Below are 14,270 nucleotides of genomic sequence, written 5' to 3'. Positions count from 1 at the left end.
ATGAAAGGAAGCCACTACATTCAAGTCAAAAAACTCTGTGAAGGATTACTATCGGAAGGAAATCTCCGGTTCGGACACACGCTGGATATTGTTCTATTTGTAATTGCATTCGGATCGTAAGGACAGCTCGCCTGGAAGGATTTTAACTCCGAGAATTCGCCAGCCGTGAGTAACCACTGCGAATGAATGAGCTGCCCTGTTCAATGCGATCGTTTGATCATGCATATTATGGAAGCGCAAATGTGCTTTTAATTGGAATGTTTGATAAACTTGGGAATGGAATTCAAAACACAGCGTTGTGAAAACAATTAAGAAGTTTAAGTTTGGGAAACACTGAGATCCTACACACAATGTAGCCTAATCTTATGTCTAATATTTGGCCTAACGTGGAAATGCAATGCATCAACGCAACAAATGCAATCTAAGGATCTAAAGATACTGCGTGTTTAAACTTCATTAAAGGGACAACTTATAATGGGATGAAATGTTTAAAACGCATCTAAAATGCCGAACTTGCACATGTGCAATTCAAAATGGGTCAATATGCTGAAATGGAGGACTGTGTTTTAAAGCATTAAAGGAGGTCTAAAGGGGCATTACATTTAACAATCAAAAACCAACAACTGTATCATTGTAAATTGAGTGAACTAAAAGTGAATGGAGGATGAGATCACAAATAAGACTCCACTGGAGAGGGCAGAGGAGCATCTAAATTCACTCTATGCAGCCCGGAGAGGCAAACTTGGAGTGTGTACACACAAAATGAATGAAATAAAAGCCCTTCTTGTTGATGGAGGAAACATTGAAACTGTGGATGAGTCTTGAAGCATTTCATGCTGTTCTCAATGATTTTAAGAATGCTCATGATTCTGTGCTAGAGCTGGTCACAGAGGAGGAACACGAACAGGAGAGCATTAACTATTATCAACCAAGAATGAGAACTTATGAACATTTCCTGAAAGAGGTGGAAATATGGAAAAAAGCTGAAATCAAGCCACTTTGAAGATCTTCTGTCTCGTGCAACACGATTACAAAATATCTAATAAATTACCTGTAATCTTGGTCCAAACATTTCAAACAACTTTCCAAATACAATTTTAGGTATTTTTAATTGTAAATAATCAATCAAATTTAAGACAGGATACACTGTGTTCAATAGTGGATAAAATGAAAGTGGAGCGAGCTCTCAGGTCACGCGCCCCAACCACAACAGTACACTTGGCTGTACACCCAGATAGGAAATGGCTACTTCTTCATTTCTCAAAGGAAAAACATCAACCTATTTCTAAAGATTGTTGATATCCAGTGGAAGCCATAGGAACTGCAAGCAAGTGCCTTAGAAATCTAAATCCACATAGAAAACACATTGAAGACACTGTCACCTCAAAAAAAAATCCTGGATGGTTTGTCCTCGGGGTTTCGCATGCCAAATAAGTTTGTTATACTTACAGACAACATTTTAACAGTTTTAGAAAACACTCTACATTTTCTATCCAAATACACCACTTATATGCATATCCTAGCTTCTGGGCCTGAGTAGCAGGCAGTTTACTTTACTGTGAAGAACGGTAGGAACTGGTGACACTTTATTTAGAATTCTAGGCACACTTCACCAGCATGGCTACCACAGCCTTCTGCACCAATACGCCATCCCATCTGCTTTGCGCTTAGTGGGACTATCATTTGTTTTCAACACACCTCCAGGCTGTGTTAGGGCTATTTGACCAAGAAGGAGAGTGATAGAGTGCTGCATCAGATGACCTGACCTCCACAGTCACCTGACCTCAACCCAATTGAGATGGTTTGGGATGAGTTGGACTGCAGAGTGAAGGAAATCTTGTTTCTCATGGTCTGAGAGTCCTTTAAGTGCCTTTTGGCAAACTCCAAGCAGGCTGTCATGTGCCTTTTACTGAGGAGTGGCTTCCGTCTGGCCAAACTACCATAAAAGGACTGATTGGTGGAGTGCTGCAGAGATGGTTGTTCTTCTGGAAGGTTCTCCCATCTCCACAGAGGAACTCTGGAGCTCTGTAAGAGTGAACATCAGGGTTCTTGGTCACCTCCCTGACCAAGGCCCTTCTCCCACGATTGTTCAGTTTGGCTGGGCGGCCAGCTCTAGGAAGAGTCTTGGTGGTTCCAAACTTCTTGCATTTAAGAATGATGGAGTCCACTGTGTTCCTGGGGACCTTCAATGCTACAGAAATGTTTTATGGACAACTCCTTCGACCTCATGGCTTTGTTTTTGTTCTGACATGACTTGCTTTGGCCAAGAAACGCGAGCAATGGACATTAGACCAGTGGAAATCTGTCCAAATTTGAGATTTTTGGTTCCAACAACTGTCTTTGTAAGACGCAGAGTAGGTGAACGGATGATCTCCGCATGTGTGGTTCCCACCGTGAAGCATGGAGGTGGTGTGATGCTGCTTTGCTGGTTACACTGTTGTGATTTATTTAGAATTTAAGGCACACTTAACCAGCATGGCTACCACAGCATTCTGCAGTGATACACCATCCCATTTGGTTTGCGCTTAGTGGGACTATCATTTGTTTTTCAACAGGAAAATGACACACCTCCAGGCTGTGTAAGGGCTATTTGACCAAGAAAGAGAGTGGGGATGGAGTGCTGCATCAGATGACCTGGTCTCCACAATCACCCGACCTCAACCCAATTGAGATGGTTTGGGATGAGTTGGACCGCAGAGTGAAGGATAAGCAGCCAACAAGTGCTCAGCATATGTGGGAACTCCTTCAAGACTGTTGGAAAAGCATTCCTCATGAAGCTGGTTGAGAGAATGCCAAGAGTGTGCAAAGCTGTCATCAAGGCAAAGGGTGACTACGTTGAAGGAGACTGGTACTGTATATGTTTGATTTGTTTGACACTTTTTTGGTTACTACATGATTCCATGTGTGTTATTTCATAGTTTTGATGTCTTCACTATAATTCTACAGTGTAGAAAATATTAAGAATAAAGAAAATCCTTGAATGAGTAGGTGTGTCCAAACTTTTGACTGGTACTGTATGTGTGAAATTAGTTTTGATTTAGAATGGACTATTATCACGCACCGGTCATCTATGCACTTAAATAGCGAATGGAGGACGCTTTTCCCGTGGTTCATTTTCATGCCCGCAAGGTCGGCTATATTCCTGTTGTAAAGTGAAGCGATGTGCTAAATATTAGGATAAGTTGAGAAATAAATATAGGCCTAGCCTATAGAAAGCTGATGAGATCCTCTTTTTAAGAGGCCATCAAAACAATGTCCTCACGGAAGTGCATAGCCTATTTTGAGCAACATGAGCTCTCATTAAGTGTTTGATTTGATTTTCAATCACTTTTGCATTGATGTCAGAGTGAATCGAGGTACAATAGAGTGCTGACGACCAGGCAGTTAGTAGCCTACCAAACTTGCTAATGACCATCAGAGCTTGGAGAAGCTTAGTTACCGTGACCGGAATTTGACTGCGGTCATCACTCGTGACGGTAATATGGTCACCGTAACAGCCCTAACCATGACTGGTTCTAAAGTTCTGCTATATGTTACACGGAGAGAGAGAGTGAGAGGAGGAGAAGGAAAAAGGTGAGGAAGAGAGGTGTATGGATGGTATACATGTGGCAAAAACCTAAGGCAGGAAGAGAGAGTGAGAAGGGAAAGATGAGAAAGAGACAGAAGGTACATTTCTAATTTTTTATTTAACTAGGCAAGTCAGTTAAGAACAAATTCCTATTTACAACGATGACCTAGGAACAGTGGGTTAACTGCCTTGTTCAGGAGCAGCACGACAGACTTTTACCTTGTCAGCTCGGGGATTCAATCTAGCAACCTTTTGGTTTACTGGCCCAATGCTCTAACCACTAGGCTACCTGCCTAGTGGTTAGAGAAAAGAAAAACAGCAGTGGGAAATGGATTTATAGTGTGTCTGTAACAGGTTGGGAGGCTTTTTCCTGTGTTTTCTGTCTGTCAGACAAACAGTCCGTCTGTGTGTTTGTTTATCCTGGACAGCTTTTTCCGGAGGCGAGCAGATGCTCAAGACTCCCGGCATAAGAGATCAGCGCTCTCCCAGTCGATCCCATTAATGCAGCCACCACAGGCCTCCCACGGAGCCAGCGGGAACGCTGCCGGAACGCCGTAAGCACGCCCGGCTCTTCTCGAGGGAACTGGAGCAGAGAGAGAGGGAGAGGGGGTGTTCTAATCTGGACCAGGCCCAGCCCAGTCCGGTCCCTGCCAGCAACCTTCCTGCCGCTGCCCACCCCCATCCGTGCTGGAAACCAACACGGCTTCGTTAAGGGGAATTAACCGCCATGCTCGTTAGCTAATTAGCCTTCATGTCTGCGGAGCGGCTGAGCACGTTCCAGACAGAGTGAAGTCATTAGGCTGACTTATCCTCCTTGCTAGCGCCCAGCCGGGCTCGTCCCAGGCCACGTTCTGATGTTGGGATCCATGGGCTTATTGTCTTTGGTCTCCCCCAGAAAGAGGAGCCATAACTGGGGGAGTTTGGGAAACAGCTGTGGGTTTTATGTGGGGCTCAGTGGGACTAGGCTGGTCTCCACTGGGAGGAGAGGAGAGGCAGGTGGAGGTTCCTCCTGAGACACCTGCTCTCCCTAGGAGTCTGAGCAAATAGCAAAGCCTCAGAGAGGGGCTGTGCCACACCTGGCAGGCACACACACATGCACAGACACGTCAAGATCAAGGCACAGAGAGTCGTGTCTGTGAATGTGGACTCACCTGTATTTCGTATCAACATAATATTGAAGTAAACTAATTTAGCTCCATTTAAAGAGTACCTTAGGGGTTTAACTGGCCTCCTTTTCTGTACCCCATCCCTACACACACACGCGCGCCTCACCTGCCCTTGATCTGCCTCCAAGGGGTGCCGCCTGCGTTCTCCTGGGCCAGGTAGAGAGCCAGCACTCTGAGGAAGATCTGAAAGGAGTTGGCTGAGCGGTACAGCTGGGTGTGGCCAGAGGAACGAAGGGGGGAGGGGGAGCAGCAGCTTCGGGCCTGGTCCAACAGGGCCAGGGGGGTTCTGCTCACGCTGCCGAGCCCCGACACCCCTAACCAGGGCACTGTGAACAAACCGCTCTGAAGGGAAGGGGAGACGGAGGGGAGAATGTAATTGGGATATTTGGGGGGGATTAATGGGCACATAACTCTGCTGTATATAATAGACATAACATCTCATACACATCAAACATACTGTACATGACATATAGTCCATGTTTTAGAGTGGTGTGTTAGAGGTATTCTTTACCAGGTTTTTGCTGTAGTACTCCCAGAGTGTGGCAACAGTGCCATTGTTAGGTTTCCATAGCAGAGACAGACTCAGGCAGCAGTGGACGTGCATTCTGATCTGGTCCTCCTGTAGCGCTCTCTGCAACACACACAGATCAATCAACAAAACAAATGATAACTGTACACAGAAACCATGCACCCGTCCATAACCCATATCCCCTTTGTGCGAGAGCCTACCTTGGGGTTACAGGTGGACTTGAGCAGCTCACACACAAAACTCCAGTTATCCTCCAGCTGTTTCTGTGAGACCAGAGCATTATATTACCAACAAAAACATACAGTCTAATATGCTTGGGCAAGAAGTCAAAACTGCAGGGGATGAGATCGGGACAAATCAGGATTTTGACTGTTTCAACTATAAATGGAAGACACATTTCAGAAATTCAGCCATATCTGATTAATCAAGGGGGGGAAATCCCACCCCTTTACAATTTAGGACATCCCTCCTTATAGCCCCCTAATCTCAGGTAGATTACCCCGTTTTGGAAGGCCCCGTTGCGGCTGTATTGTCCCAGCTCAGCCAAGTGAGTGACAAGCCACCAGGTGAAGCCCAGAGGGTCTTTACAGTGTGTAGGGAGCACACCGTACTGCTCTGCTACAGGCTGGCCACTGATCAGAGACTGCAGCAGTGTGTTCATGTAGTTCCAGAAAGACTGGGGGAAACACACACACAGTTGTAAATACAAACACTATGTCACATTTGATTAATTGCAGATAAAATCCAAATGGTCACCAAATCATAGAGTTACACCAAGTGTGAACGTGTGTATGTTCACCTGTGTGTGTAACACTTTGCTCCTGTGTTCCAGTAAGTGTATAAGTAGTATCCACAACTCTTTGGTGCAGGTGCAGTAGTAGTGATGGCTGGTCAGGGCCTCAGTAGGCCTTACCTAGAACAGAGGAAAGAGTTAGGAATACCCTCGGAAGAGGCTACCAACTCTTACGGAGATGTAAATGTTGCCTGTAGGTTTTAAATTACCTGTAGGTTTTAAATTACCTATCGATTTCACCCTTTCCAGCCAGGCAGTATTATAACCATATGAAAAGTTGTTAGGAATTTTCTTTTTTTGTTTTTCTTCATACCCAACTCTTAGACACAACCACATTGCTTACATCCGCCATGACAGGCTCATTGTCCACCCTTCCTCACAGAAGCCTGGAAGGGATGACAGAGCCAAGCCTATGGGTTCGTAGCTTCAACCCCGCAGCACCCACACCAATTGATTAATGGACTGCTGAATGTATTTCTATTTTTTTGTACCTTGCTTTGTTTGCTCTTTTCACTATTATGTCCATCTCTGATAAGCTACCAAGGAAAGGGCTGAAAATAGCCTATATTATTATATGTAGCCTTAGGAGTAAGGTTCAAGAAATCAATAACTTGCTAACATCAGATAACATTCGTATACTAGCCATTTCTGAGAGTCACTTGGATAATTCATTTGATGATACAGCAGGAGCAATACAGGATATAACATCTATAGAAGAGGCAGAAATGCTTATGGGGGAGGTGTTGCTGTATATTCAGAGCCATATCCCTGTAATGCTTACAGATCTCATGTCAAGTGTTATTGAAGTGTTGTGGTTGCAGGTTCACTTGGCACATCTAAAGCCTTTTCTTTTGGGGTGTTGCTATAGGCCACCAAGTGTGAACAGTCAGTATCTAAATAATATGTGTGAAATGCTTGATCGTGTATGTGATGTACACAGAGAGGTCTACCTTCTTGGGGACTTGAGTATTGACTGGTTTTCATCAAGCTGTCCGCTCAAGAGGAAGCTTCTTACTGTAACCAGTGCCTGTAATCTGGTTCAGGTTGTTAATCAACCTACCAGGGTGTTTACAAACACTACAGGAACAAGATCATCCACATGTATCGATCACATTTTTACTAATACCGTAGAACTTTGTTCTAAAGCTGTATCCGTACCCATTGGATGCAGTGATCACAGTATAGTAGCTATATTCAGGAAAGCCAAAGTTCCAACAGCTGGGCCTAAAATAGTGTATAAGAGATCATACAAAAGATTTTGCTGTGACTCTTATGTGGATGATGTTAAAAAATAGTTGTTGGTCTGATGTGATTAATAAGGAGCATTCAGACCCTGCACTTGATGAATTTATGAAATTTCTTCTTCCAATTATTGATAAACATGCACATGTTAAAAAACTGACTGTTAGAACTGTTAAGGCTCCATAGATTGATGAGGAATTGGTTCAAAGAGATGGGGCAAAAGGAGTGGCTAATAAGTCTGGATGTACATCCGACTGGCAGACTTACTGCATATTGATTACTTAATTGGCAAAGTGGCCAACAACGAACTGTGAGCCAAGAAAACAATTAATGAAAGAAAATAATTGCATGTTTTAATTTTGTAAAGTTAGTGTGGGAGAAGTGGACAAATTATTGTTATCGATCAATAATGACAAAACCTGGCATTGACAACTTAGATGGAAAGCTCCTGAGGATGGTAGCTGACTCTATGGACACTCCTATCTGTCATGTCTTTAATCTGAGCCTAGAGCAAAGTCTGTCCTCAGGCCTGGAGGGAAGCCAAAGTAATTCAACTACCCAAGAGTGGTAAAGCAGCCTTTACTGGTTCTAACAGCAGATCTATAAACTTTCTGCCAGCTCTTAGCAAACTGTTGGAAAAAATTGTGTTTGACCAAATACAGTGCTATTTCTCTGTAAACAAATTAACAACAGACTTTGAGAATGCTTATAGAGAAGGGCACTCAACATGTACTGCACTGACACAAATGACGATTGAAAGAAATTGATAATAAGAAGATTATGGGAGCTGCACTGTTAGATTTCAAGCAGCCTTTGATATTATTGACCATAACCTGTTGTTAAAAAAAAAAAAAAGTTATGGCTTTTCAACCTGTCATATCGTGGATTCAGAGCTATCTATCTAACAGAACTCAAATGGAAGCTTATCTAATGTCAAACATGTAACGTGTGGTGTACTGCAGGGCAGCTCTCTAAGCCCTCTACTCTTTTCTATTTCTACAAATGACCTGCCACTAAACAAAGCATGCATGTCCATGTATGCTGATGATTCAACCATATAAGCATCAGCAACCCCAGCTAATAAAGTCACTGAAACCCTTAAAGAGTTGCAGTCTGTTTTGGAATGGGTGGCCAGTAATGAACTGGTCCTGAACATTTCTAAAACTAAGAGTATTGTATTTGGTAAAAAATAATTCCCTACGTTCTAGACCTCAGCTGAATCTGGTAATGAATGGTGTGGCTATTGAACAAGTTAAGGAAACTAAATTACTTGGCATTCACTGTCATGGTCAAAACATATAGATGCAATGGTTGTAAAGATGGGGTGAGGTCTGTCCGAAATAAAGAGATGCTCTGCTTTTTTTGACACCACACAGAAAGAAAAAAAAGTTCTGCAGGCTCTAGTTTAGTCTAATCTTGATTATTGTCCAGTCATGTGGTCCAGTGCTGCACGGAAAGACCTAGTTAAGCTGCAGCTGGCCCAGAACAGAGCGGTACGTCTTGCTCGTAATCATTGTAATCAGAGGGCACAGTCCCCAAATCCAGAACAAATTCAAGAAAGCATACAGTATTACAGAGAGCCATTATTGCATGGAACTCCGTTCAATCTCATATTGCTCAAATAAACAGCAAACCTGGTTTCAAAAAACAGATGAAGCAACCCTTCACGGCACAACGCCTCTCCCCTACTTGACCTAGATAGCTTGCGTGTATGCATTGATATGTAGGCTACGTGTGCCTTAAACATTTTTTTTTAAACGTGGTTTTGTCCTTGAGCTGCTCTTGTCTATTAATGTTCTGTATTATGTCATGTTTCATGTGTACCCCAGGATGAGTAGCTGCTGCTTTTGCAACAGCTAATGGGGATCCTAATAAAATACAACAATACACCACCCACCCACAGAGAGATGGGAGCACAGCGTCAGCCATAGTGTGGCGCCCCTGGAACATTCTTAAGGGGTTTGCCTCAAGGCTTACTCAATGGTTAGTGTTGTTAAGGAACACAACACACACGTATAACCCCATGCACAGTACCTTGCTGTATTTGCCCATGGCCATGCCCGTGAGGTCAGAGAGCAGGTTGCAGAGATGCTCCTCAAACAGGCTGTTGTTGGTCAGGTTCTCCCCTGTCAGGTTCACAAACTGGTGGGCGTACACCACCTGACCTGCAAAGGTCAAACAGACAAATAAGAATGCAGTAGACCTACAATACACTGACAATACCAGCCTGACAATACCAGCCTGACAACACCAGCCTCAACTTATTTTATTTTTCTCTCTCTTCATATTGTGTATTTCAGATCAGTTTTCGATTTTTATTATAAGATTTTTATAAGATTTTTTTATAAGATTACCCTACGATAGGTTAGACGAGATCCTAAATAACAACAAGAAAATCAACACATACCTTGCATCCTCTGCCCCAGCAGGTGGAGAATCTCCAATACTGACCAGTGGATGTCCAGGTGGAGGTGTAACAAATGCCAGGAGGGAGGAAACAGCTGAGGGGAGATATACAGTAAAAGCATACCAGGGTGTATTCAGCAGACCTGGGTTCAAATACTTTCAAATATCTAAATTACTTTCACATATTTACGAAATGTAAAGGAACATTTTATGTATGTGCTTTTCTAATAATGTAACTAATTGAACGAATCTTCACTATCTGCAAGTTGGCAGTACGCCCAGGCCCTTGATTTGAGAACAAAAGATATCTCAGTTTCAAGGTTTCCGCTTAGACAAGAAGCCTCCTGGGGTGTTGGGTGTTGCCTCGTAGGGTCTGCCACATGCATGACCCAGTATTGGTCAGTCACATGAATGAAGCAAATGTTAATGATTAATTAATTATGAATGATGAATAAGCTAAATCATGCAAATATAACTTTTCTGCAGTATATTAGAGAACTAACGGGACTTCCCCAGGTAGAGCTCCTGATCGACATGTATACTTGGTGAATTGAGTTGGTTGGAACCTCTCCAGGGCGCTGATGATAAAAAATGATTAATTTAAGATTGACTTTGAGTGTCCCTGTGTAGAATTTCCACAACAGAAGTAAGTATTGAGATATATTTTCTTTGACAAGACAAGTAGTTTAATATTTTCATGTATTTGGAAATACACTTGGAAAGTATTTAAAAAACTTAAATCCACTGACTCAAATACACTCTCATGCATTTAACACAGGTATTTGAAAATAGCCTTTGAAATAAGTATTTGAACATACTGTCAAATTGAAATAAGTATTTGAACATACTGTCAAATTGAAATAAGTATTTGAACATACTGTCAAATACAATTTGGCAGACTATTTGTTTTTTACATTCAAATACTCAAATAAAAATAAATTGTTTTTTTTGGCTGTGTATTTGAATATTCTGTGTATTTGAATATTGAAATACACAGAAAAAGTATATTAAATACCAGATACTCAAATACACATATTTGAACTCAGGTCTGGTATTCACTCACAATATTCATGCTTTTTGTGTGTGTGTGTGGGAGGGGGGCTACCTTGCCCTGGTGCTGTATGGTGAGGGCACTCTGGATGTTGGCTGGCAGGTCTTTGAGGCGCCCTATGAGGAGGGTGACCCCAAAGAGCTCCTCCAGCAGAGCAGAGGGTAGCTGAGCCTCCAGCTCCACATAGGGGTGACAGGGGCCCTCCTCCAGGGAACAGGTGGGCTCCAGGTACCTGCAGGGTGCAGAGGTCACATAGGGAATCACAGAAAAGTCAGGTGTCAGACCTGAATGCTGATCCTTTGACCTTTTAAACAAAGAACAAATCCTTACACTGTTTTACTGGAACTAGATATGTATATGCCTAGTAAATATAGCCTATGCCCTAGGCCAGGAACAGTCAGTGAGAATCAGTAATAACTGACCAGCAGCATTACCTGTATAGGAAGACTTTGACATATTGGAGAAACAGCACACATTGTTGCCTAAGGTCTTCTGCCTCATAATGGAGGCTGCTGGCTTGGCCTGAAACATAGCATTGTCAAGTACATACAGTACAACAAAAACAGTACAAGATTTCCCCATTACAACAACCCAGAAAAAAAAAATCCAACAACCACCAAACCAAATCTAATCACTTCACACTTGGTTATTACCACAAAGCTTTATCAAATGTCAACTTATGAACTCCTCACAAAACCATGAGCAGCAAGGTACACATTAAGTTAGCTTACCAAAGTCATGAGAGCTGGACTGCACCAGGGTCTCTAATTTAAGAAGCTTTTGCCTGAAAGGTGACAACAAATTGTGACATACTGACCTCAAAACCCTGAGAATGAGAGACAGTGAGGCAGTTCTACATAGTCTGAAATAAATTAATGACACTCCACATGATCTGGCTGTATTCCCACCTGAACAGGCCAAACATAAGCTTGGTCGATTCCACCAGAGCGGTCTCTGTCACCCATGGGAAACCAAAGATATCCACTGTGTCATCTTCGTAGTCTGCAGGGGCTGGGGCCAGACGTAACAGCAGCCTATGGAAGACAATAGTAACTTAGATCTGCTGCAGCCTAAAAGACACTGAAGACAGGGAGTTTTCCCTCAAACAATATTGTCGGTAATGATTCTGTGGTATTATAACAAGGTCAACATATTATTATTTCTGTCCACTCTTGTCAGCTGTCCAATCTGACGATCGTTTGAGTTCCTATGCGTCACATTCGGTATGCAAGTCCCACCTATTTCCTGGATCATGTCCTGTTATTGAATGGCCTTCAAGATTATATTGTCAAATTCATGAAAACGCAGTAATTTAAGATATATATTATATTTGTATTCTTGGAATAATTTACTCAATCAATCACACATCTTCATGAAAGGCATATCAGGTAGAAGTAAATTAATCCACAAATACTAATATAATTTTACATATCTTAAATTACTGCGTTTTCATGAATTTGACAATATAATCTTGACAATATAAATGCAACACGCAACAATTTCAAATATTTTAGTGGGTAACAGTTCATATAATGAAATCAGTCAATTTAAATTAATTATTACAGACAGAAATACTCCTCAGTACTTTTTTTATTCAGTGTATAATCTACTCTACTGTATAAGAGTAGAGACATTACATTAGGCACTTGCCATGACGCATGACAAAACACCGATCGCCATGGTAAATACAGTATGAAAGTCCCGCCTAATTCATGTATCATGTCCCAGTGTTTTTGAATGGCCTTCAAGAACACATAATCCAATTAATAAAAAAGTAGTCATTTAAGATATGTAAAAAATTATATTTGTATTCGTGGATTCATTTACTCAATCAAACAGAAATCTTCATGAAAGGCATCAGGTAGAAGTCAATTAATCCACAAATACTAATATAATTTTACATACATCTTAAACAACCACTTTTTTATTAATTCGATTTTATATTCTTGAAGTCCATTCAAAAACACTGTGGGACACGATCCATGAAGTAGGCGGGACTTTCCTTCTGTATTTACCATGACAAGTACCTAATGTAATGTCTCTGTACTCTTAAACAGTAGATTATACACTGGATAAAGGAGTACTGAGGAGTATTTCTGAATGTACTAATTCATTTAAATTGACTGATTTCCTTATATGAACTGGTACTCTGTAAAATCTTTTAAATTGTTGCATGTTGCATTTATATTTTTGTTCAGTACAATATTAGCCTGCCAAGATATGCCTTAGCAGTGTGCTCATAGAGACGTTACCGTTTCAGGGAGCCCCTGCCAATATAACCCTCAGATGACAGTGGCCGGGTGTCATCCCGACCCGGGTCAGATGCACAGGAGAAACAGGGTGGCAGGGCTGGGGTCAGCTCACACTGGCTTTCCCCTGCGAAGGGTGACACCGGCGGGGTCAGCGACTGGCTGATGTCCTCTTCCATTGTCTTCACTTTAGAGAAGCGACATTAAAGACACAGTCTGTCATTTCAACAGTCTGGCCATGGCACTTTGGTTGGGAAGATGAGAAATAGGGCTGGGGAAGTGTACAATTCATAGTTAGAGCTTACTGTTAGTAAGTTACGTGCAGGGAATGACAATCAATGTTGTATCAATATAATCGTTTTTGAAACGATACAAATGACAACATAAACAATTAAACAACACATCTATAAAAACGTACACGTAGTTAGCCAAGTTAACTTTGTAATCTTACAGGGCTAATGGCCAACCACTAACGTTACATAGCTAGCTAGCTAGCTAACGTTACAGTTCCCTGAAATACTAACGTTTGATTTGTATAACTAACTCCTTGTTCTATCTGCGCCGTGGTTCACTACCAGTAGCAGTTACTCTGAGTCTTGACTTTATGCCCTGCCGAGAATAACATCGTCAAAAACACCTACATTAGCAGCACTGTTGAATAAACTGCAGTTACACCATTAAATGAAACGCCAAGTCAAAAAAAACAGCTTGGTGTGGTTAACGAGCTAGCTTAAATCCAGATGATATCCTGGAATCCTTTCTGAACGCTCTGTCTGGTGTTTTCACTTCCGCCTGTCTCTCCCGCGCAAAAGGAGCACACGAGCTACGCATGCGCAAAGTCGGCACTGCGACCGATATCTCCGGGATAATTGGTCCGAAGTTCTGTCGAGAGGAGTGACGTAGCTGTTAAATTGTAGCAAATACGTTACAGTTATCATTCGATTGATTTTAAAAAACAAGATTACAAAATAATGATACGCCTTTATTTTTTTACATTTTATTTCACCTTTATTTAACCAGGTAGGCAAGTTGAGGACAAGTTCTCGTTTACAATTGCGACCTCGCCAAGATAAAGCAAAGCAGTTCGACACATACAACAACACAGAGTTACACATGGAGTAAAACAAACATGCAGTAGAAAACTAAGTCTATATACAATGTGAGCAAATAAGGTGAGATAAGGGAGGTAAAGGCAAAAAAAGGCCATGGTGGCGAAGTAAATACAATATAGCAAGTAAAACAATGGTAGATTTGCAGTGGAAGAAT

The 14,270-nt window shown here is 41.9% G+C and overlaps 1 protein-coding gene across 5 annotated transcripts in view; it reads right to left on the bottom strand.

The window, feature by feature from the left end:
• Positions 1 to 13,823, bottom strand: part of mms22l (MMS22-like, DNA repair protein) — a 32,032-nt gene extending 18,209 nt beyond the window's left edge. The window contains exons 1-13 of one of the 5 annotated variants that reach the window (XM_024401873.2): positions 13,529 to 13,823; positions 13,008 to 13,275; positions 11,664 to 11,789; positions 11,487 to 11,539; positions 11,190 to 11,277; positions 10,810 to 10,987; positions 9,706 to 9,799; positions 9,333 to 9,463; positions 6,063 to 6,176; positions 5,763 to 5,939; positions 5,464 to 5,520; positions 5,246 to 5,365; positions 4,841 to 5,076 (exon numbers count right to left, since the gene is read on the bottom strand). In XM_024401873.2, the coding sequence (XP_024257641.1) occupies positions 4,841 to 5,076; positions 5,246 to 5,365; positions 5,464 to 5,520; positions 5,763 to 5,939; positions 6,063 to 6,176; positions 9,333 to 9,463; positions 9,706 to 9,799; positions 10,810 to 10,987; positions 11,190 to 11,277; positions 11,487 to 11,539; positions 11,664 to 11,789; positions 13,008 to 13,183 (1,550 nt within the window). In that variant the 5' untranslated portion in view covers positions 13,184 to 13,275; positions 13,529 to 13,823. Of the gene's footprint in view, positions 1 to 4,840; positions 5,077 to 5,245; positions 5,366 to 5,463; positions 5,527 to 5,762; positions 5,940 to 6,062; positions 6,177 to 9,332; positions 9,464 to 9,705; positions 9,800 to 10,809; positions 10,988 to 11,189; positions 11,278 to 11,486; positions 11,540 to 11,663; positions 11,790 to 13,007; positions 13,276 to 13,528 lie in introns of all 5 variants that reach the window. The other 4 variants (XM_024401837.2, XM_024401856.2, XM_024401845.2 and 1 more) reach the window with 4 other exon arrangements.
• Between the last annotated feature and the right edge of the window lie 447 nt (positions 13,824 to 14,270).

This window comes from Oncorhynchus tshawytscha, linkage group LG03 (assembly GCF_018296145.1).
Source record: "Oncorhynchus tshawytscha isolate Ot180627B linkage group LG03, Otsh_v2.0, whole genome shotgun sequence".
Taxonomy (NCBI): Eukaryota; Metazoa; Chordata; class Actinopteri; order Salmoniformes; family Salmonidae; genus Oncorhynchus; species Oncorhynchus tshawytscha.
This window is presented reverse-complemented; position numbering and strand designations above follow the sequence as displayed.